The following is a 24,665-nucleotide window of genomic DNA, read 5'->3' as shown; positions in this document are numbered from 1 at the left end:
GGAGGTGACGGCAGTCATTTTTTTTACAAAGGACGTATGCGTTTAAAGTGCTTTAAGTAAGTCGCACGTATGCTTTATTAAAGCGCGTTAAGGATCCATCAAATCCTTATGAAAAGAAGCTTATGGGGATAAATGGCAAGTTTGGCCAACTGCACTGTAGCCAACATTAACTGACTAACGTTCTGATTCTGTAGCTAGCTAGCTAGCCGGCAATCAGTATCTAAATAAGGACGTTTATGTTGAAATATTTTCAGTCGTCTGTCTCCTGGTGGCTATCGACTTACAGCCAAAATGGCTTTTTTTGCGCACATGCAGGTACAAGAGGAACAGTGTGCGGAGCGACCATGGGCCAACTCACATCCAAATCCGCCTCGGACGCAGCGGAATCGAACACCGTCCCCGGCATCCGTTTCACGTCTCACGGAGACCCCCCCCCACCCCACAGCTCCCCCCGGACGGACCCCGGGGACAGCGGGCCCAACCTTCAGATCCCCGGCACGGGGGGGGGCGACTCGGAGAGGCAGGAGATGAGGCGGTCGTCCATCTACAGCACCATCGACATGGTGCCCAAGCTGGACTTCTACGCAGGCTCGCTGTCGCCCAGGCACGTCAGACCCAGCCTGGAGACCCTCCGCAGGCCCACGCCCTTCGACGTAAGCGTCAAGCGTTTTTTTTTCAAATGTGTAGTCGCGTCCTCTGGCCTGTAGGGGGTTGTACAACGGGATGCATCGTGGGAGTTTTTGTTGGGGAAGATCTGCCATCTTGAGAGGGCTCAAGTTAATCGCGTCATTTAAAATCGTAATCGTGTTCCGTAATGTAGGCTGATAAGGAAACACTTTTTTGACATGTCTCAACGCTGGAAGTTTGTGTCCCCGTGATGACAAAAATCTTTTCACAATTATTTACGAAACAATGACCAAAACAACGTTACTCCCGTTAACCTTCCTATGGCCCAATACTTCAAAATGGAGGCGGACATCTCAATGTCCGCCTCCCAATCACAATGTACAGGCCCGATTTTGTGGTTTATAAGAGCTTTCCGCTTGTGTTTCAAAGGACGGGGTGTGGGTTAATAACTCTGAGCTGAGCATCCCGGACGTCCTTGAGACGGAGGGGACAGAGCCGCCAGCCGGCCAAAAGGCTCCAGTACGCTTCGGCTGGGTGGTGGGCGTGATGGTAAGAAAAACACACACACACACACACACATACACACACACATGTAGGCCCAAACACGCTACTGTGAGAGCCCTCGCAAATGCAAACACACACAATAACACAAACACACACATTTAGTTGTGTTATTTTTCTTTGCCATTTGTAGGTTCGTTGCATGCTGAACATTTGGGGAGTCATCCTGTTTCTGCGTCTGTCCTGGATCACATCCGAGGCGGGAATCTGTGAGTGACCCCCTCCCAGATATGTCTCATCTGTCGGATTGTTGCGTCACAGCGATCCTTTTGCTCTTCTTTCCAATTCAAAGGAAAACCAAACACTCTGTTCGATCTTGACCCCGCCTCACGATCAAATTAGAATAAAACAGCCTCTCGTCCCCCTCCTGCTAGACACTTTGATGTCATTTGGGGGCATGGCGGCCCCCTGTAGCCTACCGGGAGCCGGACCCTACAAGCTGTAGGGGAGGTGGGTGATACCCAGAATTTGGGATTGATGTACCCAGGTATCCCAAAACGTACTACTACTTACCGAATACCACATTTGCATCTTACGTTTTGAAAACGAATCATACGATGTGTCCTCAACGTGAACGTACGATGTGTCCTCAACGTTAACGTACGATGTGTCCTCAACGTTAAGGTATGTGTCCTCAACGTTAACGTACGATGTGTCCTCAACGTTAACATACGATGTGTCCTCAACGTTAACGTATGATGTGTCCTCAACGTTAACATACGATGTGTCCCCAACGTTAACATACGATGTGTCCTCAACGTTAACATACGATGTGTCCCCAACGTTAACATACGATGTGTCCCCAACGTTAACGTATGATGTGTCCTCAACGTTAACGTATGATATGTCCTCAACGTTAACGTACGATGTGTCCTCAACGTTAACGTATGATGTGTCCTCAACGTTAACGTATGATGTGTCCTCAACGTTAACGTATGATGTGTCCTCAACGTTAACGTATGATGTGTCCTCAACGTTAACGTACGATGTGTCCTCAACGTTAACGTACGATGTGTCCTCAACGTTAACGTATGATGTGTCCTCAACGTTAACGTATGATATGTCCTCAACGTTAACGTACGATGTGTCCTCAACGTTAACGTACGATGTGTCCTCAACGTTAACGTATGATGTGTCCTCAACGTTAACGTATGATGTGTCCTCAACGTTAACGTATGATGTGTCCTCAACGTTAACGTACGATGTGTCCTCAACGTTAACGTACGATGTGTCCTCAACGTTAACGTACGATGTGTCCTCAACGTTAACGTATGATATGTCCTCAACGTTAACGTACGATGCCGATTGTCTCGGCCTGCAGTGTTGACCTGCGTCATCATCCTCCTCTCCGTGGTCATCACCTCCGTCACCGCCCTCTCCGTCTCCGCCATCGCCACCAACGGAAGGGTCAACTCGGGTGAGTGGCGCCCCTTTACGCTTGTGATGTCAGTCTAGTGTTCGCTCTGATATGTCGGATTTCGGTTCTCCATTGGTCCGATTCGGGAAAAAACTAATGGAGTGGATGTTGCAAACCAGATTTGGTTCACACATGACAGCATCCCCCTGATAAAGCAGTGTGATAACATGCTGCTTTTTGTGAGTTGTACAAGCGCTGACATCTGAGGTGAGGTTAAAGCTGACATATTATACCACCAGGTTTGAGTGTGATTAGAAAGAAAAAAAAAGAAAATGAAAATCTGCCTCTTCTGACATCACAAGTGGGCGTGTCCGCCTAGATGCATGATGGATATTTCAAAACGGCTTGTAACAGCTAATCACACTCACACCTGGTGATATAATATGTCACCTTTAAGGGGAATTTGGTACCGATGGTTCAGTGGTACACTGTAGGCCTGTGACTTGACGTGGCTCCGCCTCTTTTAGGTGGAGCGTACTTCATGATCTCGCGGACGCTGGGACCTGAGATGGGCGGGCCTATCGGCGTGGTGTTCTCGTTCGCCAACGCCCTGGCCTGTGCGCTCAACACTGTGGGCTTTGCTGAGGTCATCCGCGACCTGCTGCAGGTATCTCGGCCGTTCTAGGGCTAGGCGTTGCCCTCCAGATTTTTCCAGATTATGAAAAGCAGTAGATAAAGCAATAACAATAATTTGCAAATGCTTCACAAAATCGAAACATGATTACAAAGATATCAGAAGTAGAAGAAGAAAAAAAACAATACAAATTTTGGCATGCGCATCAATTCTTTTTTTTATATGATTTTTATGAATATTAATTTCGTCCATTTAAAAGTATTCCTCTTCATATCCACAGTAGATTACAACAGGGTGTATGCAGAGGTCATGCAAACAAACAGAATGGATCCTGGGTTTTCTGAAACCCTCCCGATTTCAATGCTAAGGTTTGCTAATGCTAGTGTGGCCGTGGCGTTCTGCGTGTGTTCGTAGGAGTTTGGCCTCGGCATGGTGGATGCCGAGAATGATGTGCGGATCATTGGGGTCATCACAGTGTCGTTCCTTCTCCTCATCTCGCTGGCCGGGATGGAATGGGAAGCCAAGGTAAGCATGGAGAACGGGTGTTGGTGTTTTGAGGGCCAGATGTTGAGTAAATTAGGATTTACCTGTGATTATCGATATTATCAGAAGACACACAGGAATTGTATATTTTTGTGTAATGCACACGAATAGGGGAAATGTATTCAGTGGGAACTCTTTAAAGAGCTAAGTGTCTACCAAATACATTCCAAGCAGGTCGGTGATACAACAGAACATTGATTTTGTTGCAGAAAAACAATGATGTTTTCTGTCTGATCTTCCTTGCATATAGTGGTAATTTTTTCTCTGTGATCATGTGTCCTGAAATGGGATAACCCCTGACTTTACCAAAACATTCCCTCTCTCTTTTTCCCTAACTCATTTCCCGAATCACTTCCTAATTCTGCCCTCAGGCCCAGATCCTCTTCTTCGTCATCCTCCTCATCTCCTTCGCAAACTACTTTGTTGGCACTCTGATCCCCCCTGATGAAGAAAAACGATCCAAAGGCATCTTTGGCTACAGAGGTGAGTTTTCAACTGTTTTTAGAGATGACAACAGCTGGAAAAATATGATCTTTATCTTTAATGATAACTTAACTTATCTCATCGTAGTTTTTTTGTTTTTTCAATGAATTTCTTTAAATTGCATCATCAAATCTGAGGCGGGCAGCACATTCCAACCATGAGTCAGGTTGATGAGGTTGAAGTCAACTCAAAATGCTCCATTCCTGCAACCCCTCTCCCTCACACATACACACCAGACACACACAAACACACACATCAGGGTCATAAGAATGTTTTTCCTGTTCCATGTTGGCTCTGAGTGATACTGAGGACTGATAATACAACCGTTTGACCAACGACATGACTGATGGACCAATGACATGACCGATGGACCAATGACACGACCGATGGACCAATGACACGACAGAAGGACCAACGACACGACTGATGGACCAATGACAACAATTTCCCCATAATGCACACACCCTTAAACGTCTGAGCAAATGACTCAAACGACCGTCACAACATTTGGTGTTGTTTAAATGGAAGTGTTTGGGGAATAATTTCAACGATTGTTTTTTGTTTTCCCAGGTGAGATCTTTAGCGATAACTTAATGTCGAAATATACAAACGGCAACGACTTCTTCGCGGTGTTTGCCATCTTCTTCCCCTCGGCCATCGGTATTCTGTCAGGGGTCAACATATCTGGAGACCTCAAGGTACTGGCCGGGGAGATCACACTGCCAACACTGCCAACAATACTCCCTCCTCGTCAATAATCATTCAACCATTTGTCAGAGATCTCAGAAATTAACCAATAACACTCAAGCACAAAGGCGCATGAACTAACCATTGATTCACTGTTAATTAAGGCTTTGAACAAATTGCAAATAACGGGCAGTGAATGTACCCCTAAATGTCATCCGTGACCCTCTGTTTTCAAATGAATCAGGATCCAGCGACGGCCATCCCTAAAGGCACCCTGGGGGCCATCTTCCTCACCACGCTCTCGTACCTGGGCATCTGCGTCACAATCGGTGGGTCACGACATGTTTCTGGAAAAAAAACAACACCATTACGATTGTCAATCAGTGAAGGAATTCATGAATGTCGCCCATTGACCTCTGTGCTCCCCCTTAAGGCTCTGTGGTCGTCCGGGAGGCGTCGGGGAACGTCACCGACGTCCTGCTGGGAAACTCCACCGACGGTTGTAAGGGCGTCGCCTGCCAACTGGGCTGGAACTTCACCGACTGTATGGATGCCGTCGGGGCGGATGGCTGTCAGTATGGCCTGGCCCACAGTCCAAAGGTACCACCCAATGGAAGTCCCTCCGCGTTCGGCTCTGTCGCCTCGATAGCGGTTAGAGCCAAGATGGCCGCCACTTGAATAAGGGGGTCCTTGAGTAAACCAAACCGAGCGAGACTCAGTATACATATACGTATGAAATGTTATTCCAGGGATGGTAAATGGACTACATTTATACTATCCTAAGCGGTTGACAATATTGCCTAACATTCAATATTGTAGGATTAGGCGTCTTCCTCAGGGACACCTCGACACTAGGAGGAACCGGGGATCGAACTGGCAACCATGCGGTTACCAGCCAACCCGCTCTACCTCCTGAGCTACTGCCGCCCAGAACTGCCTGAACTCAAACATTTACCAATTTAGAATTGAATGCATGTGTTCATGAAGAGAATGTGAGGATCGCGTCAAAAGTTGTTGAGTTGGCTGACATCCCCTCCTCACACCACACAGGTTCTGGGTCAGGTGTCCGGCTTCAATTATCTCATCACGGCTGGCGTCTTCGCGGCCAGCTTGTCCTCTGCCCTTGGCTTTCTTGTGTCGGCCCCCAAGGTCTTTCAGGTAATTACGCACGCAGGCCATGTTATTTATCAGGCAAAAAATGTCGGCCATTTTATTTATTTAGCAATGGTGTACATGGATTCTGTTGTGGGATGTTTTGGGCAATTAATAGCGCATTCATTAACAATGTGTTAAAATTTGTTTATGTAGTAATAAGCATTAATTAACAATTAGCTAACTAATATTTACTACCGGTTTACTAACGGTCTGATCATCATTTACTTATGGTTTTCACACAAACAATGGTAATAGTCTTCACGTTAACTCTTCACTAACTAAATTCATACATTATAACCATAACCCCATCCCTAACTCCAACTCTCACGCCTATGCCTATGCAATATAATAATCCTAATTACTTATCAAATGCATTAATGAATGGTAAGTGAATGTACCCTTATTCTGAAGCGTTTCTTATGATCCGCCAGTGTTTGTGCAGAGACAACATCTACCCATACATCGGGTTCTTTGCGAAGGGTTACGGGAAGAACGACGAACCACTGCGAGCCTACCTGCTTTGCTACGTCATCGCCATCGCCTTCATCCTGATTGGTTAGTAGCTGATGTCCAATCAGGACATCATCTGTGTTCCAAAACGTGATTGGTGTGAATGGATTCATTGACCAATTGATCAACAGCCTTTTCGTATGTTAAAAGCGAAGAAAGTCCGTTTTTGATGTCGGATGTTGCTGTGGACTTCAGATGAATGGATAAAGACTTTATTGGTGCTGTATCGTTACACTGTGCTTAGGGATCGACGTGTTTCAGAAGTAAGAGGTCGGAAGATATTCCCGACGATCACAGTTCGATATTGAATTCCTTGTACTCTCGCGTTGACAAACATTCGCAAAACTGAGGTGTCATGGTTTTGCAAACACAGGACCCTATACTGTGAATGTATGTGTATGTGTATTGGATGTCTGGGACTGATGTGTTTCTTTCGGTGTCGCCCAAACAGCGCAGCTCAACATCATCGCGGCCCTGATCTCCAACTTCTTCCTCTGCTCTTACGCCCTCATCAACTTCAGCTGCTTTCATGCCTCCATCACCAACTCGCCCGGTGAGGGGATCTGACAGGCTGGTCGTTTCGTGTGTGTGTGTGTGTGTGTGTGTGTGTGTGTGTGTGTGTGTGTGTGTGTGTGTGTGTGTGTGTGTGTGTGTGTGTGTGTGTGTGTGTGTGTGTGTGTGTGTGTGTGCGTGCGTGCAGGGGCGATTCTAGGGAGTGTGGGGGCCCTAGGCAGAGGATTGTTGACGGGGGGGGGGGGGGGGGGGGGGGGGGGGGGTTATGGAGCGATTGTTGACGGGGGGGTTTAGAGCGATTTTTTTTTTTTTTTTTGGCTCTAGGGGGCCCCCTAGTAGTGGCCCGGGGCCACAAGCAATTGCGGGGCCCCAGGCAATTGCCTGGTATGCCTAATGGGATGCAGCGCCTGTGTGTGTGTGTGTGTGTGTGTGTGTGTGTGTGTGTGTGTGTGTGTGTGTGTGTGTGTGTGTGTGTGTGTGTGTGTGTGTGTGTGTGTGCGCGAAACCTACTGTAACTTGGGTTCGACATTTGCCGAGACATATCGACATATGACTGTATATGCAAAGGTTCTTGTGACTGCAATCTGTTTCTCAGCATGATCTCTCACACTCTTTATCAAACAAATTGCAAGGAAATTGACTTAACACTGAAGACAATTAATTCCGTAAACCTTCCCTAATTTTTATGATTTTTTTATCCATGTTATAATAACAATCGGATAGGGCACAATGAAAAGTTGGCTGGCATTTCTATTTTTTACATTTGCTACGGTATAAAAACCAGGACTCAAGGTTTCCCAACATTCTTCTAATTTTTAAGTCGTTCATTTCTAACGGAATGCTGCCCTTTACTGCCCCCTGCAGGCTGGAGGCCGTCGTTCCACTACTACAGCAAATGGACGGCGTTGGTCGGGGCCATGATCTCTGTGGGGCTGATGTTTGCCTTCTCCTGGAGGGTCGCGGTGGCGACCGTCTGCATCATCCTCTTCCTGTTTGCCTACGTGGCCTACAACAAGCCTCGTGAGGAGCCACACACACACACACACACACACACACACACACACACACACACACACACACACACACACACACACACACACACACACACACACACACACTTTTATATTCATTTGACGTTGCCGGGACTTAAATGACTTGAATTCCATGTTAAAAATGTATTTTGTGTGTGTGTGTGACCTCCAGAGGTGAACTGGGGCACGTCGCTGCAGGCTGGCCGTTACAACATCGCACTGTCCTACTCCGTGGCTCTGTCCCGCGTGGAAGACCACGTCAAAAACTTCCGGTAAAAATGCGCAATGTGTTTTTTGTGTTTCTTGTATGAATTGTGCTTTGGTTGAATATTTACGCAATAATGTAAGTGTGTGTGTGTGTGTGTGTGTGTGTGTGTGTGTGTGTGTGTGTGTGTGTGTGTGTGTGTGTGTGTGTGTGTGTGCGTCCACTACACAGACCTCAGTGTCTGGTCCTGACGGGTCCCCCCAACCAGAGGCCGGCCCTGGTGGACTTTGTGGGCGCCTTCACCAAACACATCAGCCTCATGATCTGTGGGGACGTCCTCATGGTGGGTCGGCCACCCCGCCATTTTGGATCCACCTCACCTCTTACTGATTGACAAATATTGAAATCCGATGGAAATAAAATGAATAATTGCTTCATTCCAAACATATACTGTATTATCTTACTACTTCTCTAATGCTCGACTGTATTAGTTTTACTAATTACTGTATTTTATTAAATTGTCGTAATCCACAAATGTGTAACCAACATGAAAAAATCAGATCCATATGCTTAACTTCACGGGCAGAAATTCATGAATAAATGCCAATACAGATCTTTGCATACATTTATACTTTCTTTCCTTTCTGTACCGGCTTTCCCTCTCCAGGCATCGGAGGGACAGTCTCGGGTCGCCACGGAAACCGACGGTATGGTCAAGTGGTTGAACAAGAGGAAGGTGCGTTCGTTTTACACGCCCTTCGACAGCGACAGCCTCCGAGGTGGGACCCGACAGCTCATGCAGGTGACAACAAACCAAAGCGTCGTGTACACACTGTTCCTTCCTGTCGTGTGAGCGAGTGTGACTTCAAAGACTGAGCGAATGTCACTGAACCTCTCTGACCATAAACAGGATGGTAAAACATCAACAGTGATCATGTAAATGTATTTTTACCAACAAGAAAAAGACAGTTTCCTCGACAGTTAAACATAAGGGTTATTGCTCTTGGTTTTCCTGGTATTGGTGATATATTTCATCATTAAAGACGGGAATGTTTTTATTTTTTACACGCACCCATTATGGCTTGTAGCCCGGAATAAAAACAACATGACCCTAACCCACAGCGCAAACTGTACCTTATCAGACCTTGGAGAATATATAAATAACAAAACGGGCTATTATTTATGCTACAGTAGCTGTCTCACCCCTATGTTTTGACTGGAGTTCCGAACATTGGCTTGCTATGGCTAACCTCAACGACATTGAGATTAGCCATCCTATGGACCCACCACTATCCACTCAGTAACAACCAGTGCCCTGACCCAATGCTGTTTCTCTCCATGAAGGCGGCTGGGCTGGGCAAGCTGAAACCCAACACCTTGGTCCTGGGGTTCAAGACCGGCTGGAGAGAGGCTTCTGAAGAGAGCCTGGTGGATTACGTCAACACCATCTAGTGAGTCCCCGTGCGGTTCCTTATTGCCTGTCCGACGATAGAATAAAGTAGGCCTTTATTGTCCACCCCGGGACGGAAATGTGCTTCAGGTAGCGTGCATAAAGTACATAAAAGCAGAGTACAGTACATGCAGACCCATATGACCTAACTTTATGTGTGACGCAACCCGAGACAATAAATCCCTTGCGGTTCGAGGGATGACATGCACGTCTTGCTGGACGTGTTTGGTGGGGGCACAGGAAACAAGTTCCTCCCATGTCTTTGGCCTCAGCTGGGGCTTTGCGATATTGTCGGTTGGTTTAGAATAGGATGGACTTTACGGTCCTCTGAACTCACAAACAGGTAGAAACACACACATACACACGCACAGAAACACACACACACATACACACACACGTGCGTAGTCTATGGTCCGCTTTAGGACGTGACCACTTCTATTTAGGGCTGTGGACTGCAGTGTTGGCTCTGTTGTCCTTCATCGATTCTTTGTGCCTTCTGTACATCAGCGATACGTTTGACTCCAACCACTGCGTGATACTCCTGAGAATGATGGACGGACTGGATGTGTCCGACCATTTCGGTTATGAAGGTGAGAAGCTCTTTCGAAGAGTCACTGAAATTGCTTATCTAAAAAAAAGGGTTTAATTGTTCTTAATAAACCACATCGGTCTCAAATGTTAATCCAATCTTGGCATCCGTCAGTGGGACCATATGCCATGGGTCCAACTCATCTAGCGGCCATCTTGGATTTAAACGGCAGGACAAAGATGGCTGCTTGATGAATAGCTCCCATTGTGCCATTATAATGTGTCATGTGTACACTTTCATCATGACTTTATGGTTGATATCATTCTGTGTCCCCAGTGAACCAGTGCTTTGTGCCAGATAACCCTGACCAAACAGATCCGTCCATCACAACAACCCAGGAAGCCACAGGTAGATGGAGACACACACACACACACAGGTACACACACACACACACACACAGGTACATCCAGATACACACACACATACTCCCATATAAACACACACACACACCACACACACACACACATACTCCCATATAAACACACACACACACACCACACATACACACACATACTCGCATACAAACATACACTTACACACACAAACACACACACATTCTCATATACAACCACAACCACACACACACCAACACACAGGTACACACGCACACGTAGTCACATACAAACGCGCGCACACACACACACACACACACACACACACACACACACACACACACACACACACACACAGACACACACACACACACACACACACACACACACACACACCACCAGCTCAGCACTCACCTCTTTCATGGTCACGTGCTCCAGGGGACGCCACCGGCGAGAGAATGTCCAGCCAGCAGGTGAGGACGGCGTTCCAGAACAACCAGGGCAAGAAGACCATCGACGTCTACTGGATCTCCGACGACGGAGGTGAGCCTCACTCCCCCCCCCACCCCCCCCCCCCCCCCCCCCCCCCCCCAGCACCACCCCTACACTGGCTCCATGTGCTGCTCAGATCGCTTACATGTTCCAGCCGCTCTCCTCGAAAGAGACGTCAAGGGGGGGGGGGGCCTCTGATGTCACTACCCTGGGTGAGCTCTTCTACATCTGTGACATGGCCATGTATGACGTCACCCCCGTCCCCCCCAGGTCTGACGCTGCTGGTGCCCTACCTCCTGACCCGGAGGAAGAACTGGGGGCAGAGCAAGGTCCGCGTCTTCATCCTCGGGGACGAGCAGAACATGGAGGAAGGGCGCCAGGAGTAAGTCGCCCTCCTCATACCCTCCCTCTTGCCTCCCTCTCTCCTTACCTTGCATAATTCCTTCCTGTGGGTTTAACACATTAGGCAGCATGAAATAATATCATGTTTAGGGGCACAAAGGTCAAGTACACGACACAAAACAACAGCACTATACTGTACATTGGCTCTGTGAGGGAATCTTTTATTTGGTTGAATTTCGGCCGACAACAATTCTGTTTCCCGTCTCCATGGAGACCCCGATGGGTTCTTAGCACGGAACTCTCCCTGATAAGATTGCAACCGCGCAGAGCGCAGAGCGCGAAGCAAGTTGGAAGCAAGCTGCCTGTTTCAAAGCAATATTGTCTGTTTGATTTCAGAATGATCTCTCTGCTGAAGAGGTTCCGTCTGGACTTCCACGACGTCATTGTGATGACGGACAGCGAGAGGACGCCTCAGCCCAAAAAGTAGGTCCCGCCAAGCATGATGTGTAGCGTTGGGTGAGGCCGCCCGCAACAATGTGTTCTGACAGTTAAAAAGTGGAGGTGGACGTTTCTGGAAATAATGTGATTAATGTTTTGGATGATTTAAAACACGTGCAAGTAATTTTGTGCCGTAATGAATGGTGCGTCATGTGATCATGGAACTAAGCAAACACTGACAGCAGAAGTTTAGTGGATAATAAGGTCACGGATCTTCTTTTCTCTCTCTCTTCGCAGCCTGAAGAGGTTTGAGGACATCGTCGCCCCCTATAGGCTGAATGAGGAACAGCAGGACGGCGCCTCGGAAAGCGAACTGAAGACTCTCTGTCCGTTGAAGATATCTGACAAGGAGATGGAAGCCCTCCGAACCAAGGTGTGTGTAATGTACATTGTGTTTGCGTGTGTGTTTGTATTTGAGTGACAGTGCTGTCACTAATATTTATTAATTTCATTTTTCAGTCCAACACAAAAGTAAGATTGAACGAAATTATCCGGAGAAATTCTGAACACGCCGCCCTGGTCTTAGTGTGAGTATTAAGCTCTGTGTGTGTGTGTGTGTGTGTGTGTGTGTGTGTGTGTGTGTGTGTGTGTGTGTGTGTGTGTGTGTGTGTGTGTGTGTGTGCGTGTGCGCGCGCGCGTTTGTGTGCGCGTTTGCCTATATGTGTGTGTGCGTTAAGTGCGTACATTTAAAAAGGTCTTCCAATTTTAAACAAAGTCTGTGACTCTCACAAAGCCCCAAGCGGTTCCTCACTGTGTCGGTGTGACCCTCTCCAGGAGCCTGCCCGTGCCTCAGACCGACTGCCCCATGTCGCTCTACATGGCCTGGCTGGAAGCCTTGACGTCCGGCCTCCACTGTCCTGTTGTCCTGATACGAGGAAACCAGCAGAACGTGCTCACGTTCTACTGCCAGTGAATTCCATTACTCGTCAGCACAGGGGCGGTTCTAGGGGGTCGGGAAGGGGGGGCAGTGCCCCCCTCTAAAAGTTTTTTTTCTTTTCACCTCCGTCCGGACGGGGGTCGATTGCTTGCGATGGTGTGGCACTGACGCACAAGGTGGAACTTGAGATTTATTATATTTATTATTTACTAATTTTATTGCTGTTGGTGATGTATGATACTGAGTGGTTTGACGTCAGTGAAGGAAACCCAAAATGTTGTAATATTGACAATTGCTTTAACCAATGAAACATTTCAAATGTATAATACTGACAATTGCTGTAACTGAAGGAAACACTTTTACTATGCTACTGAAATGAATGCAGTAACGGGAAAAAGGCAATTATTGTATATTGTGTTTTCGAATGCCGTTATTTTTTCTGCCAGTGAATTATAATGTCAACATTCTACTGCCAGTGAATTATACTGCTAACCAATTCACACGCCAGTAAAAATATTATTTTTTAATAAACAAAAGCCAAAAGCCACGTATGATTAACAATGTTTTTGAAATGTTTTAGAAATGTAATATAACATACAGGAAGTATGAAGTTGTGATATGTAACCTCTTAAATTATGGTATGAGCAGGAACAGTGAGGTGATGGCTGTTTTTCACATTGAAAAGTAACTTATAATTATTAGCTTATAGCTTATTAATAGCTAAGATTGATTACTGAAACTTGATTACTTAGGTGTTATACAGGCCTACCATGTTTGCTCATTCTCTGTACAACGGCTGCTTTCTCTATTAAACTAAATCGTTTCTCACTTCCTTTGTAATGTACAACGTTATGAAATGGTTTCATACATGCAGATTTGTTTATTTTGTGTCATTCAACGCAACACAACACACCACTGTAAGGGATGTTTTGGGAATAAATACTGCAATTTAGGAAAAACAAATCATAATTACGATACTGAAGACCGAAATAGTGCCGCCACAACGAATCCAATCATTAAGACACGTACCCCCACCTCCCACCAACACACACTGACACACACACACACACACACGCACACGCACACGCACATACACACCACAGTTGATTCCAAATAGACCATGAACATTAAATGTAATAATAACCCATTCATCTTACCAACACTACCTTCAAGTTGACGAGCCTCGATCGGGGCAATCAGGTGGCTTAATGAACACCATCCTATAGCAGTGAAGGCCTTAAGGTCAATGATAGGTCAATGCACAAGGGAACACCAGAGGCCTCAACGCCAACAGGACGTCACCAGGTAGCGCTTGGATCAGTGAAGCAGGTAGCACACATTAAATAATAAACAGGCATTTAGACAGGAAATAGAACGTCAATAAAGACATGTTTAGCGGTTCAACGGCTACCTCAAAGGCTGTTATCGTTAATGTTATTGTGACAGTAGTGTATTGTGGCCAAGCGGGTGGTTGGGCTATGACTGTAGGGAGAGAGGGGAGGGGGCGTGGCTCTGTCTGTAGGGGAGAGAGGGGAGGGGGCGTGGCTCTGTCTGTAGGGGAGAGAGGGGAGGGGGCGTGGCTCTGTCTGTAGGGGAGAGAGGGGAGGGGGCGTGGCTCTGTCTGTAGGGGAGAGAAGAAGGGGGGGTGAATCTGTCTGTGGGGGAGGGATAGGAGGGGGTGTGGCTCTGTCTGTAGGGGAGAGAGGAGGGGGCGTGGCTCTGTCTGTAATGGAGAGAGGGGAGGGGGCGTGGCTCCCTCTGTAGGGGAGGGATAGGAGGGGGCGTGGCTCTGTCTGTAGGGTAGGGATAGGAGGGGCGTGGCTATATCTGTAGGGGAGAGAGGAAGGGGCGTGGCTATATCCGTAGGGGAGAGATAGGGGGAGGCGTGCGTAGCGTGTGCCATCAGCTGAGTTAGAGGCAGGTGTTGTCAATGATCCAATCAGAGAGAGAGAGAGAGAGAGAGCTTGTTGGGTAAATAACAGTTGACAGTGAATGTCACTGAATAACGCACATAATAGACACACATACAAACCGTACAATTCAATGTAGTACACTGCTTTGAACCAGAGTCAAACGTACATGTAATGCAAACTTGTCCAATATAACTTTGAAGACGTATCCCCATCGTGTGGCGAAGTGAAATCATTACAACGTATTGGTGAAACGTGTGATGCGTGTGTGGGGAGTGGTCAGGGTTCAGTGTGTCAGAGCCGTCAGAGCGCAGGATCATCGCCTGCAAGTCAACAAAGTCAAAGTCCAAGAACCGATCATTTTATCATCGTGGTTGAACATGGACGGCGCTATGGAGGCCTCGTACAAATACGACGTTTACTTTGAGTGTCCTGACGTTGATAACGAAAAGAAAAAGAAAATCGGATTGTACTTCAAAAATAAGCGTAAATCATCCGGTGGGGATTGCGGACCGGTGGATCTTGTCAAAGGAAATGTTTATAGGATTGCATTCAAAGATCAAGAAGGTGAGTCACAACAAAGACAATATGATATAGCGTTTTAGGGTCTTATAATAATAACTTGGGTCTTATTATAATCGTTTTAATACGTTCTAGGGGTTAACTCTAAAAGCGAAAGTGAAACCATTGTGTTATTTTTCGGTGAATATGAATTGGCTGGCTTCAGTTTTCCGCTGCGTCACATAGTTTTTTATATTTAAAGAACTTATAGTTCGATTTGTGATATCTTTTATCTTTTGGTTTCAGTTTTCTTTCATGTTCGCGCATAGGCCATAACTTTCGTTTTGACAATGAGGTTAAAATGAGGATGTGCGCGTCAGGGCCGCCGTGCCAGCCAGGCTCCTTTAGTGGGCGTGGTCTACGAAGGGCCAGAAAATACAAGGGCGGAGGGTAGCCTGACAGGCCTACTATACAAATCGAACCTCACATATGCAAAATATCATATCTGATTACCTTGTTAACCTGTCTATTTACTAGGAGAGTATAAATTGGTAAGCCTGCTGTAGGCTGCCTCCAATAATATCAACATTGGGTTGTATTGTGTAGTTAAGACAGCCATTAGCAGTTATTGTCCTCGTCATCAACTGTATTTTATAATTTAGTATGAAACCTCTATCTTCATATGTTGTTTCAGTTCAGCTTAGTGTGCTGGAGAAACGTGATCACTCGGTCAAGAGGGATAACAAAATTGTTGCCAGTTTTATCGTCCATGAAACCCCAGAGTCTCTCCTTCCTGACCCGTCAACCGTCACAACTACTACACCCGAAGCTGATAACCCGAAAGGGGGGTGTGAGGTGAGCTATTAATATGGGCTGTATGGATATGAAATCGATATGACCAGTACTACGGTAGACTGGGCATAATGAATCTTGTGAACTGTATTATCGATATATATATATATATAGCTGATAACAATCTTTCTCACAAATATAGCCAACTATATAGGCCTTTATATTAATTATGTAGATCAGTACATAATTATATTGATCTACATAATTGTATAACTATATCAAATTAATTTGATACAATAAAAAAATTCTGAGCTTTAAGAGCTATTAGTTGAGTGTACATCTTTTTTAAATGGCCAAGCTATCCATCAGCTACTAAAGAGCGAAATGCTCTTTGAGAATATCTCTTTCGAGTTGACTCCACCTCTGTTGCATCTCTTCCCTGATTGGTTCAGTGATTCCCTCTCGCCTGTCATTCAACACAGGTGCGTGAAATGCAACTCTGCTGCTGTTGAGCCCTCTCTCTCCGCTCCCTCTATTCCTATGTTTCTCCACCATTAACAAACATGCAAACATGCATAGCACTGTGTGCGCACATGTGATTGACCAACAAGATGGATCCTCCGCACCAATCAGGGAAGAGATGCCCTGATTGGTCAGAAATGAGCCCTGAGTCTCATACAGAGGCAGGCGCGGCCATAGCCATTTGACGGATGCCATGGCATTTATAATAGATTACATTTTAAGGAGAACTCTTGAATCTTACCTCCGGTCCCTTTAATATATTTGAAGCGATATGAAAGTGTTGGACTTAAAATTAGGAACTTGGAAAGGTTTATGAGGTTGAGTCTCAGAATCATCTTGGAGCCGAATTAAATGAATGCAATTGAATAATGTATGTTTCTTTTCTTCTTATTCAGACTAAATTTCCTGTTGCCGCCTCACCATCACAACCAATGGTTCAAAATCATCAATTACACTTCGAAAGTTCACCTCTCCAAAATCCTCTGAAAGAACCTTCAATGGCAGGGCAGAACCCAGAGGATGTGCTCTCATCCTCTGCCGGTCATGCTCAGTTGAATCTAGACAAGAAGAGGGTTATAGTTAGTGGTGCAGGGAAGATCCAACCTGAGGAATTCAAGCCCTTGAAGGATAGGGAGGAGCAAGGGGATGACAAAGTCAAAGAAACGTTCAAGCAAAGTCAGGCGGACAAGGTAGACATTGTTGACGTCATGCAAGGAAATCCTGCAGAGGCAGAATCCCCCAGTATAAGAGTGCAGCCTCGTCCATCAGGATTCCACAAGGCAGGTTCTCTCTGGTGGGAAGAACCACAAAGAAGGCCCCTTTCTGATCAGCATGGCCCCAGAGACTACATGGGGTCTGCTGCTAGAGAAGTCCAAGAAGGAAAGGGGAGTCAACGTTATGACCTTCCCGGGGGAGTAAACGTGCTGGTGTGTCGTGGTGACATCACCAAGGTAAATGCAGACGCGCTGGTGAATGCCGCCAATGGATACCTGGATCATGGCGGAGGTGTTGCTGCTGCCCTGAGCCATGCAGGAGGTCCTGAAGTGCAGCGAGAAAGCCATGCTTTAGTAAGAAATTATGGGAAATATGCTACAGGGGACACAGTAATGACTACAGGAGGGCATCTGCAATGCAAGAAGCTGATTCACATCGTTGGGCCTGTGCAGGGAGAGGCAAATGGCCGTGAGCGGCAATTACTAACACGCTCGGTAGGGTCAGTGCTGAAACTGGCGGATGAGAACAAGTTCCAGTCCATAGCAATTCCCTGTATAAGCTCCGGCATTTTCAAAGTTCCAATCAGTTTGTGTGCAGAAGCAATTGTCACAGCTGTTTCTGACTTTGGGAGTCAAAGCCAGCACCTGAAGACAATTACCCTGATTGACACTAGAGAGGAGGTAGTGAAGGCCTTAAAAGTGGCGTGTGAGAGGATCTTTTCCTCGGCCAATGCAGAACAAGAAACAGCAAGGGATCGCCAGTTCCATGAGAGCCCTGGAGCCTCGAGTCTAGGGTCAAATTCTGGCGCTAATCCAATAAACCATGGCGAGAAAGGTAGAATTATGAATGATGACCCTTCTCATAAGCCCCACAAACAGCACGAGCATCGAGAAGAAGTGGGGCCTGCTGCAAGACAAGTCCAAAGAAGAAAGGGGCGTCAATGTTATAACCTTCCCAGGGGAGTAAGCGTGTTTGTGTTTTTTGGTGACATCACCAAGGAAGAAGCAGATGTGCTGGTGAATGCCGCCAATAGAAACCTGAAGCATGACGGAGGGGTTGCGGCTGCCCTGAGCAGCGCAGGAGGTCCTGAAGTACAGCAAGAAAGTACAGATTTAGTAAGAGAACATGGGACATATGCTACAGGGGACACAGTAATGACTACGGGAGGGCGTCTACAATGCAAGAAGCTGATTCACATCGTCAGGCCTGTACAGGGAGATGAGAATGCCAGTGAGACGTTCTCCCTGAAAGAAACGGTTTGGTCAGCACTGAAACTTGCGGATGATAACGAGTTCAAATCCATAGCCATGCCCTGTATAAGCTCAGGTAATTCCGAAGTTCTTATCAGTGAGTGTGCAGAAGCAATTGTATCAGCTGTGTTTTGCTTTGGGAAACAAAGCCAACATCTGAACAAAATGACCCTGATTGACACCAGAGAGGAGGTAGTGGAGGCCTTAAAAGCGGCCTGCGACAGGATGTTTTTTTCCTTGGAGATTGCAGAACCAGAAGCGTCCAGGAATCGCCAGTTACATGAGAGCCCTGGAGCCTTTGGTCCAGGTTCCAATTCTGGCGCCAATCCAGTAAACCATGGGGAGGAAGGAAGAAATATGACTGATGACCCTACTCATAAGCCTCTCAAAAAGCATGAGCATCAAGGAGAAGTGGGGCCTGCTGCAAGACAAGTCCAAGGAGGAAGGGGGATTCAATGTTATGTCCTTTCCGGGGGAGTCAAAGTGGTGGTGTGTCGTGGTGACATCACCAAGGAGGATGCAGATGTGCTTGTGACTGCCACCAATGGATACCTGAATCATGACGGAGGTGTTGCCGCTGCCCTGAGCCGTGAAGGAGGTCCTGAATTGCAGAAAGAAAGTCAAGATTTAGTAAGAAAACATGGGGAATATGCTTCCTGGGCAACAGTAATGACCACGGGAGGGCGTCTGAAATGCAAGAAGCTGATTCACATCGTCAGGCCTGTACAGATAAAGGAGAATGGCAGTGAGAAGTCCTCCCTGAAAAAATCGGTTTTGTCAGCACTGCAACTGGCGGATGATAACAAGTTCCAGTCCATATCCATGCCCTGTATAAGATTAGGTATTTCCGAAGTTTCCATCAGTGAGTGTGCAGAAGCAATTGCCACAGTTGTACTTCACTTTGGGAGACAAAGCCACTACCTGAACAACATTACCCTGATTGACACCAGAGAGGAGGTAGTGGAGGCCTTAAAAGCGGCCTGCGACAGGATGTTTTCCTTGGAGATTGCAGAACCAGAAGCATCCGGGGGTTGCCAGATCCAGGAGAGCGCTGGAGCCTCGAGTCGATGGTCCAATACCGGCGCTGATCCAGTAAACACTGGGACAGATTTCAGTGGCATCAAGTTGGAAACTGCGGTTGGGCTCATCGAGGAACAGAAAGTAGGAATTTGGTTATTGTGCTCTAACATGCACCCCATTTTATGTTGTAAATGGTTGCAGGATTGACAATCCCCCCCCCCCCCCCTTGGTTTCTCTTGCCAGGTGGATGCCATAGTCTCACCTATGAAGAACCATGACCCTTGCTCTACCGGTTTGGGGAAAAAATTGTCTGAGATAATCGGAAAAGGGTTGAAGTCTTTGTTTCAGAAGAAGGAAAAGGAATGGCAGTTGCCTGTTGAAGTCGACGTTAATGGTCTCGAGAAGCTACACTGTCGCAAGGTCTTCTTCGTTAATCTTCTGCCCTGGGATAAGGAAAACAGTGAAGCAGCTCTCCTGGTACTATGGCGTGTTAGGAGTTAACCCATTTGCATTTCCTCAGTATTGACTATCTCTGCTTTAAGTGGTACTCTTTGTTTGCAACATTAGTTGAATTAGTATTAGTTGTTGTTATAGTCATTAGCATATTTTATTTGTAGATAAGAAAACATCATTTATAGGATTTGCTTGTATTGATAACATGATTGAAATCACTTTATCAATTAGCATTGACTACAGATATACATTGAAATAGTATATTTATATAAAATAGTGTATATATTTATAGTATATATGTATATATAGTATATCTAAAATAGTAAATTTTACACTGCGAGCTAGTTAGAATATTAAATCTTGTCACTTTAACATTAACCAATGGTCCACAAACCAGTCTGGCCTTACAAATGGAATTGAAAGCTGCGTTATATAATAGTATGTGTGAGTTTTGGTTGCATTACCCTCAAACATTATCTTCCTCCCCTTAATACCTTCCCAGGCTCTGAAACGTGGGCTTGAAGACGTTTTGACTTCCTGTCGAGACCAAGGATTAGACTCCGTTGCTTTCCCAATGCTCGGTACTGGGGAAGTGTTGCAATTCCCCCAGGATGTGGCGCAATCAGTCCTGCTGGAGGTGGTCGGATCGCCCCTGCTGAACAGGCACAGCGGCAGGCCATTGGTGGTCCGCATTGTCGTGCACCCCAGTGACCACCAAACACACAAGGCAATAACTCAGTGCAAATTATTATTTTAGCTTAATTCTGGTTTCATGCTTACATCATTTGGGTCGAGGAATCCATTCTTTCCTGCATCACAGGATAGAATGTTCTGGTAATCACAGCCAATGCGTACTCTTCTCCCTTTGTATACAGGCCATGCTGCCACAACAGACTATCACGACGCATAGCAACGCTTCCCCCAGAGGTAGGTCGAGATCAGCAGTAGGACACTTCATCAGAGGGGCCCTATTTTACCACTAGGTGTGACATTGATTGAATACTCACTAAAGTGACGCCACACGTGTACACCCAGCTGATAGGACAGATGGATGAATGAACCAGCCTACCTACGATGGACTGGACCAACTGGTAGGGGTCCTTTTTATAAGTGTAATTATTTTTGTCTCCTCTTCAGCTTCCTTCTCCAGATATGTCTCGATAAACTCTGACAAGGACACAGCCATGGTGGGCGGAGTCACGCTTCAGCTGGTTCGCGGTAACATCGTTGATGAGAAAACAGATGTCATTGTAAACACAATAAATAGATTTGCCAACCAATCAGGTACTCATAGGAGAAAAAATTTGCTGTTTTAATGTGGTTGTGGAGTCTTTTTACCAATTTTGCCTGTTCTGAAAATATGGAACAGCATTAAACTAAATTGATTAACCTCCACAGGTGTTTCCAAGGCCATACTCAAGGCAGCGGGTACCCATGTGAAAGACGAGTTTACTGTAAAACTAGGTGGGTCTCAAATGTACACCAAACTTCTGACAAGTTACAAGTTCCCCCGAAAAGCATTTGAGATCAGAATGCTTTGTACTGGTGTGAAGTAGGTTCAGAGAAAGAAGCGTGATTCGTTAGAAATGCCACAGGCATCCAGATGTTCCTGCGTGAAGGAGAATGCTCTGTGAGAATTAGAGAATTTCAATTTTAGCTCTCCTTAACCTTAATCTCTTTTAACTTTGTAATCTTAGATGCCTTTCCTAAAGGTGGCAAGGTTTTTTTCCCCACTGGACCGGGATTTCTGAAATGCAAGCTGATCCTTCATGCCATCTTCTACGACAATGCGATACGTGAGACCTGTGAAACCATGTGTTCTAAATCCAGCCACCACAGCTCTCTCTCCTTCCCAGCTCTGGGCACAGGTGCGTTAAGTGTGTGTGTAATCCGTCATCATTCAAAACATCGACACCGCTATTTTTTATCCTAAACTTTCAAGTATCCTCTTCATGTGATGTGGCTGTCCTTTCAGGCCTGTCTATCTGGCCCCTATGGGTCATATTCACCTGGCGGCCATCTTGGTTAGCAGGGCTGTATTTGCTAGCTGGGTGATGGAATTGAATGCAGAATTCCAAATTCATCCCCCCACCCAGCTAACAATTAGAAGATGGAACCAGGATGGGCGCCAGCTGAAGAGCCCAGTGCACTCCTACATCCCCTGAAAGCGGGGGTCCAGGTGTTCCTAATCAAGCTTGCTCCTTTTGGTCGTTTGAGGACGCAGCATTCAAATGCAACTAAATCCCAGAGCCTGATTGTGATTGTCTTGTCAATGCCAGGCGCAGGGAACATGGATCCTAAAGTGGCTTGTACCGCCATGCTGGATGGAATTGAAGCAGCTGTGAGGAGCATGGGTCAGACTACCCTCACCCTGGTCCGCATTGTCTTTTTTCAGAGGGATGTCCATAAGGATTTCAGGTACAATGAAAATTGTTCCAATGTAAATTGTTCTTCCAGGCAAGAATCAACGCTGGAGGAGAACAGACCCAAAGACGTCTGTTTTAGATAAAAGTGGTATCTATTGGGCTTCACCATTCTTTCGTAACCTGTTTGAACCTGTTTGAAGTCAAGAAATTATAAACCTTCTAGTGAAATTAGCAACATATTTTGGAATATTTGTTTTAAATATTAGTTTGAATTTGTAATTGTGACATTACCGAATTTTTATATTAATATCTAATCAATTTAATTCAGAGAGGTGCTTCGGAAACGCTGTGAAGAAACTGCCCGTCAACAGCAAGGTCAAGGTTTGTATTTTATTTTATTATTATTGCATGATTATTGTTGTGTATATACAATATTTTTTCTTCATTAGCTTGCATCAAGATTTTGCCACTATATTTCTCCACCTCTGGACTGCTCCATTGATATGTAACCCCTGCGATGAATCATTTATGGATGATTTTTAGGCAATTTATTTTAAAAGCCTTTTTGGTCACATTTGTTTGATTATCTTTACATTCTCTTTATTCTGCCTGTAATGATAATTTGGGCAGAATCAAGTAGTTGATGGCCTACCTGTCTGTCTGCCCACCTACCTACCTGGCTACCTGAGCACACTCTGTCTGTGCAATCAGTGCTCTAACACAAGTCTAGACACAACTGTCGCTAAAGCCAGCCAGCTAGTCAGGGGATTAGTGGATTGGCCTCGGATGGAGGCCTGGAGGGAGGGTTGGGGTTTTTCAGTTGGATGCTTAATTGTTTTTACATCAAATGGACTTATGACACAAGACAAGACTGAGCCTGGCAGATACTACTAAAAGTAAATTTCCGAAGGGGAATGGACAAGGTGATCATGCGGAAATAGTGGAGAGACAGTCTCATTTGTCTGTGTTTTGCTTGAATCACACACTAACTATTATTCATTTGTGACGACTTTTTTTCCCCTCAGTGAACCAGACTCCTGATTGGTGCTCATGGGTCGTTTATCTTCTTTATCGTGTTTCAGATGATCGGGCCCATGGGGGATTCCAGCAGCATGGAACTCACACCAACAGCCATAGCTCTTCACCTTCTTCCTCCTCCTCCTCCTCCTCCGACGCCACCCTCCCACCCTCGCCTACATCCTCTGGATGGGAGTTGATCAGTGGCCCGGGTTCAAAATACCAAGCTCCATCTTGTACAATTTTTTGAAAGACAAAGGCATGGCTGGCGGATGTTTGTAAAGATGTGTGTGCAAAATCATAATTGGTTAGAGTCCTATAAAGCGCAGGATGAATTAAATCTCCTTGCAATTAAAGAATTAAAAAAGTTAACTAATTAAGTACTGTTGATTAAGTATAAAATATTTTAATGAAGTTAAGTTAACCTTAATTGTTCCTTTTTGGGGGAAATTCTTTCTCTGCTTTGACCCATCCGGGAGCCGGTGTACACACACACAGAGTAGTGACCTTGTCGGAGGTCCACACACATGGGGGCACACCAGCACACCCGGAGCAGTGGGCAGCCGCAGTGCAGCGCCCGGGGAGCAGGTGGGGGTTTCAGGTGCCTTGCTCAAGCGCACCTCATCTGTGGATGAGGACGTAGGAGGGTTGCTGCACAACTACTCCCCCCGTCCACATTTTTTGTCGGGACTGCTTTTAACTGCTTATAATTCTTATACCTAAATTGAACGTATAGTTCTAATTCAATTATCAATTATTATTACAATTTTGAAGTAGACTTTTACTTTGTATCTCCATAAATAAAGGGTTCAACCGCAAACGTATGATTGTGGAGTATTTTTGTGTCCCAAACTAACTTTTGTGTCCCAAACACTTTTGAGAAAAGCATTTTAAGTGTAACTCAAATTCACACTGCAGATACCCTTTTAAAAGTTTTTATATTGATACAATTATTATTAAATAACAAAATATATTTGATTTATGTAGCACTATAATAATATCCTAAAAGTTATGACTAAATTTAATTAATATATTAGTCAAAGTAATGTATAAGTCACAAAAAAAGATTTCAGTGACCATACAAACAATCTATTTTTAAACCAGGGTCTCTGTAAAGCGACGTTGAACCAGCTTAGAGAGACTTGTTTTGAAACTCAATCTCGCTCACCCACAGATCCAGAAATAGACGGCTGTTTGTATCCCAGAACTGACAACGCGGTAGGGCTGAGAAAAA

At 45.7% G+C, this 24,665-nt stretch overlaps 2 protein-coding genes across 4 annotated transcripts in view; both read left to right on the top strand.

Annotated features, from left to right (window-relative positions):
* Positions 1-13,755, top strand: part of LOC115529377 (solute carrier family 12 member 3) — a 14,137-nt gene extending 382 nt beyond the window's left edge. The window contains exons 2-27 of the mRNA XM_030338055.1: positions 316-653; positions 1,057-1,176; positions 1,322-1,397; positions 2,510-2,605; positions 3,073-3,212; positions 3,594-3,704; positions 4,094-4,205; positions 4,776-4,903; positions 5,137-5,221; positions 5,326-5,492; positions 5,943-6,050; positions 6,479-6,602; positions 7,009-7,110; positions 7,935-8,090; positions 8,274-8,373; positions 8,538-8,649; positions 8,974-9,108; positions 9,651-9,757; positions 10,264-10,346; positions 10,622-10,693; positions 11,116-11,220; positions 11,440-11,551; positions 11,908-11,994; positions 12,247-12,382; positions 12,469-12,536; positions 12,784-13,755. Of these exons, the coding sequence (XP_030193915.1) occupies positions 345-653; positions 1,057-1,176; positions 1,322-1,397; positions 2,510-2,605; positions 3,073-3,212; positions 3,594-3,704; positions 4,094-4,205; positions 4,776-4,903; positions 5,137-5,221; positions 5,326-5,492; positions 5,943-6,050; positions 6,479-6,602; positions 7,009-7,110; positions 7,935-8,090; positions 8,274-8,373; positions 8,538-8,649; positions 8,974-9,108; positions 9,651-9,757; positions 10,264-10,346; positions 10,622-10,693; positions 11,116-11,220; positions 11,440-11,551; positions 11,908-11,994; positions 12,247-12,382; positions 12,469-12,536; positions 12,784-12,922 (3,090 nt within the window). The 5' untranslated portion in view covers positions 316-344 and the 3' untranslated portion in view covers positions 12,923-13,755. The remainder of the gene's footprint in view (positions 1-315; positions 654-1,056; positions 1,177-1,321; positions 1,398-2,509; positions 2,606-3,072; positions 3,213-3,593; positions 3,705-4,093; positions 4,206-4,775; positions 4,904-5,136; positions 5,222-5,325; positions 5,493-5,942; positions 6,051-6,478; positions 6,603-7,008; positions 7,111-7,934; positions 8,091-8,273; positions 8,374-8,537; positions 8,650-8,973; positions 9,109-9,650; positions 9,758-10,263; positions 10,347-10,621; positions 10,694-11,115; positions 11,221-11,439; positions 11,552-11,907; positions 11,995-12,246; positions 12,383-12,468; positions 12,537-12,783) is intronic.
* Positions 13,756-14,879: 1,124 nt separating this feature from the next.
* On the top strand, positions 14,880-24,255 carry LOC115529368 (uncharacterized). 3 transcript variants are annotated; one of them, XM_030338027.1, is made up of 12 exons: positions 14,881-15,363; positions 15,992-16,152; positions 17,007-19,736; positions 19,839-20,072; positions 20,551-20,775; positions 20,924-20,975; positions 21,186-21,332; positions 21,447-21,512; positions 21,746-21,916; positions 22,328-22,466; positions 22,743-22,795; positions 23,497-24,255. In XM_030338027.1, the coding sequence occupies exons 1-12, from the start codon at positions 15,057-15,059 to the stop codon at positions 23,679-23,681; spliced, it is 4,470 nt and encodes a 1,489-aa protein (XP_030193887.1). In that variant the 5' UTR covers positions 14,881-15,056; the 3' UTR covers positions 23,682-24,255. The 3 variants fall into 3 exon arrangements, with proteins under 3 accessions (XP_030193888.1, XP_030193889.1, XP_030193887.1); XM_030338028.1 differs by lacking the exons at positions 22,328-22,466; positions 22,743-22,795; positions 23,497-24,255 and adding an exon at positions 22,024-22,318 and having other exon boundaries at positions 14,880-15,363; XM_030338029.1 differs by lacking the exons at positions 21,447-21,512; positions 21,746-21,916; positions 22,328-22,466; positions 22,743-22,795; positions 23,497-24,255 and having other exon boundaries at positions 14,880-15,363; positions 21,084-21,192.
* The last annotated feature ends 410 nt before the right edge of the window (positions 24,256-24,665 follow it).

Source organism: Gadus morhua, chromosome 17 (assembly GCF_902167405.1).
Source record: "Gadus morhua chromosome 17, gadMor3.0, whole genome shotgun sequence".
NCBI lineage: Eukaryota > Metazoa > Chordata > Actinopteri > Gadiformes > Gadidae > Gadus > Gadus morhua.
Note: the sequence above shows the minus strand (reverse complement) of the source record. Positions and strands in the feature narration are given on the sequence as shown.

Bases quoted from the DNA above. Each gene is read 5' to 3' on its own strand.
- LOC115529368 (XM_030338027.1), top strand. From the start codon at position 15,057: ATGCGTGTGTGGGGAGTGGTCAGGGTTCAGTGTGTCAGAGCCGTCAGA. The intron at 21,513-21,745 runs GTGGGTCTCAAA...TTGTAATCTTAG, and splicing joins CGAGTTTACTGTAAAACTAG to ATGCCTTTCCTAAAGGTGGC. The intron at 22,796-23,496 runs GTTTGTATTTTA...ATCGTGTTTCAG, and splicing joins CCGTCAACAGCAAGGTCAAG to ATGATCGGGCCCATGGGGGA.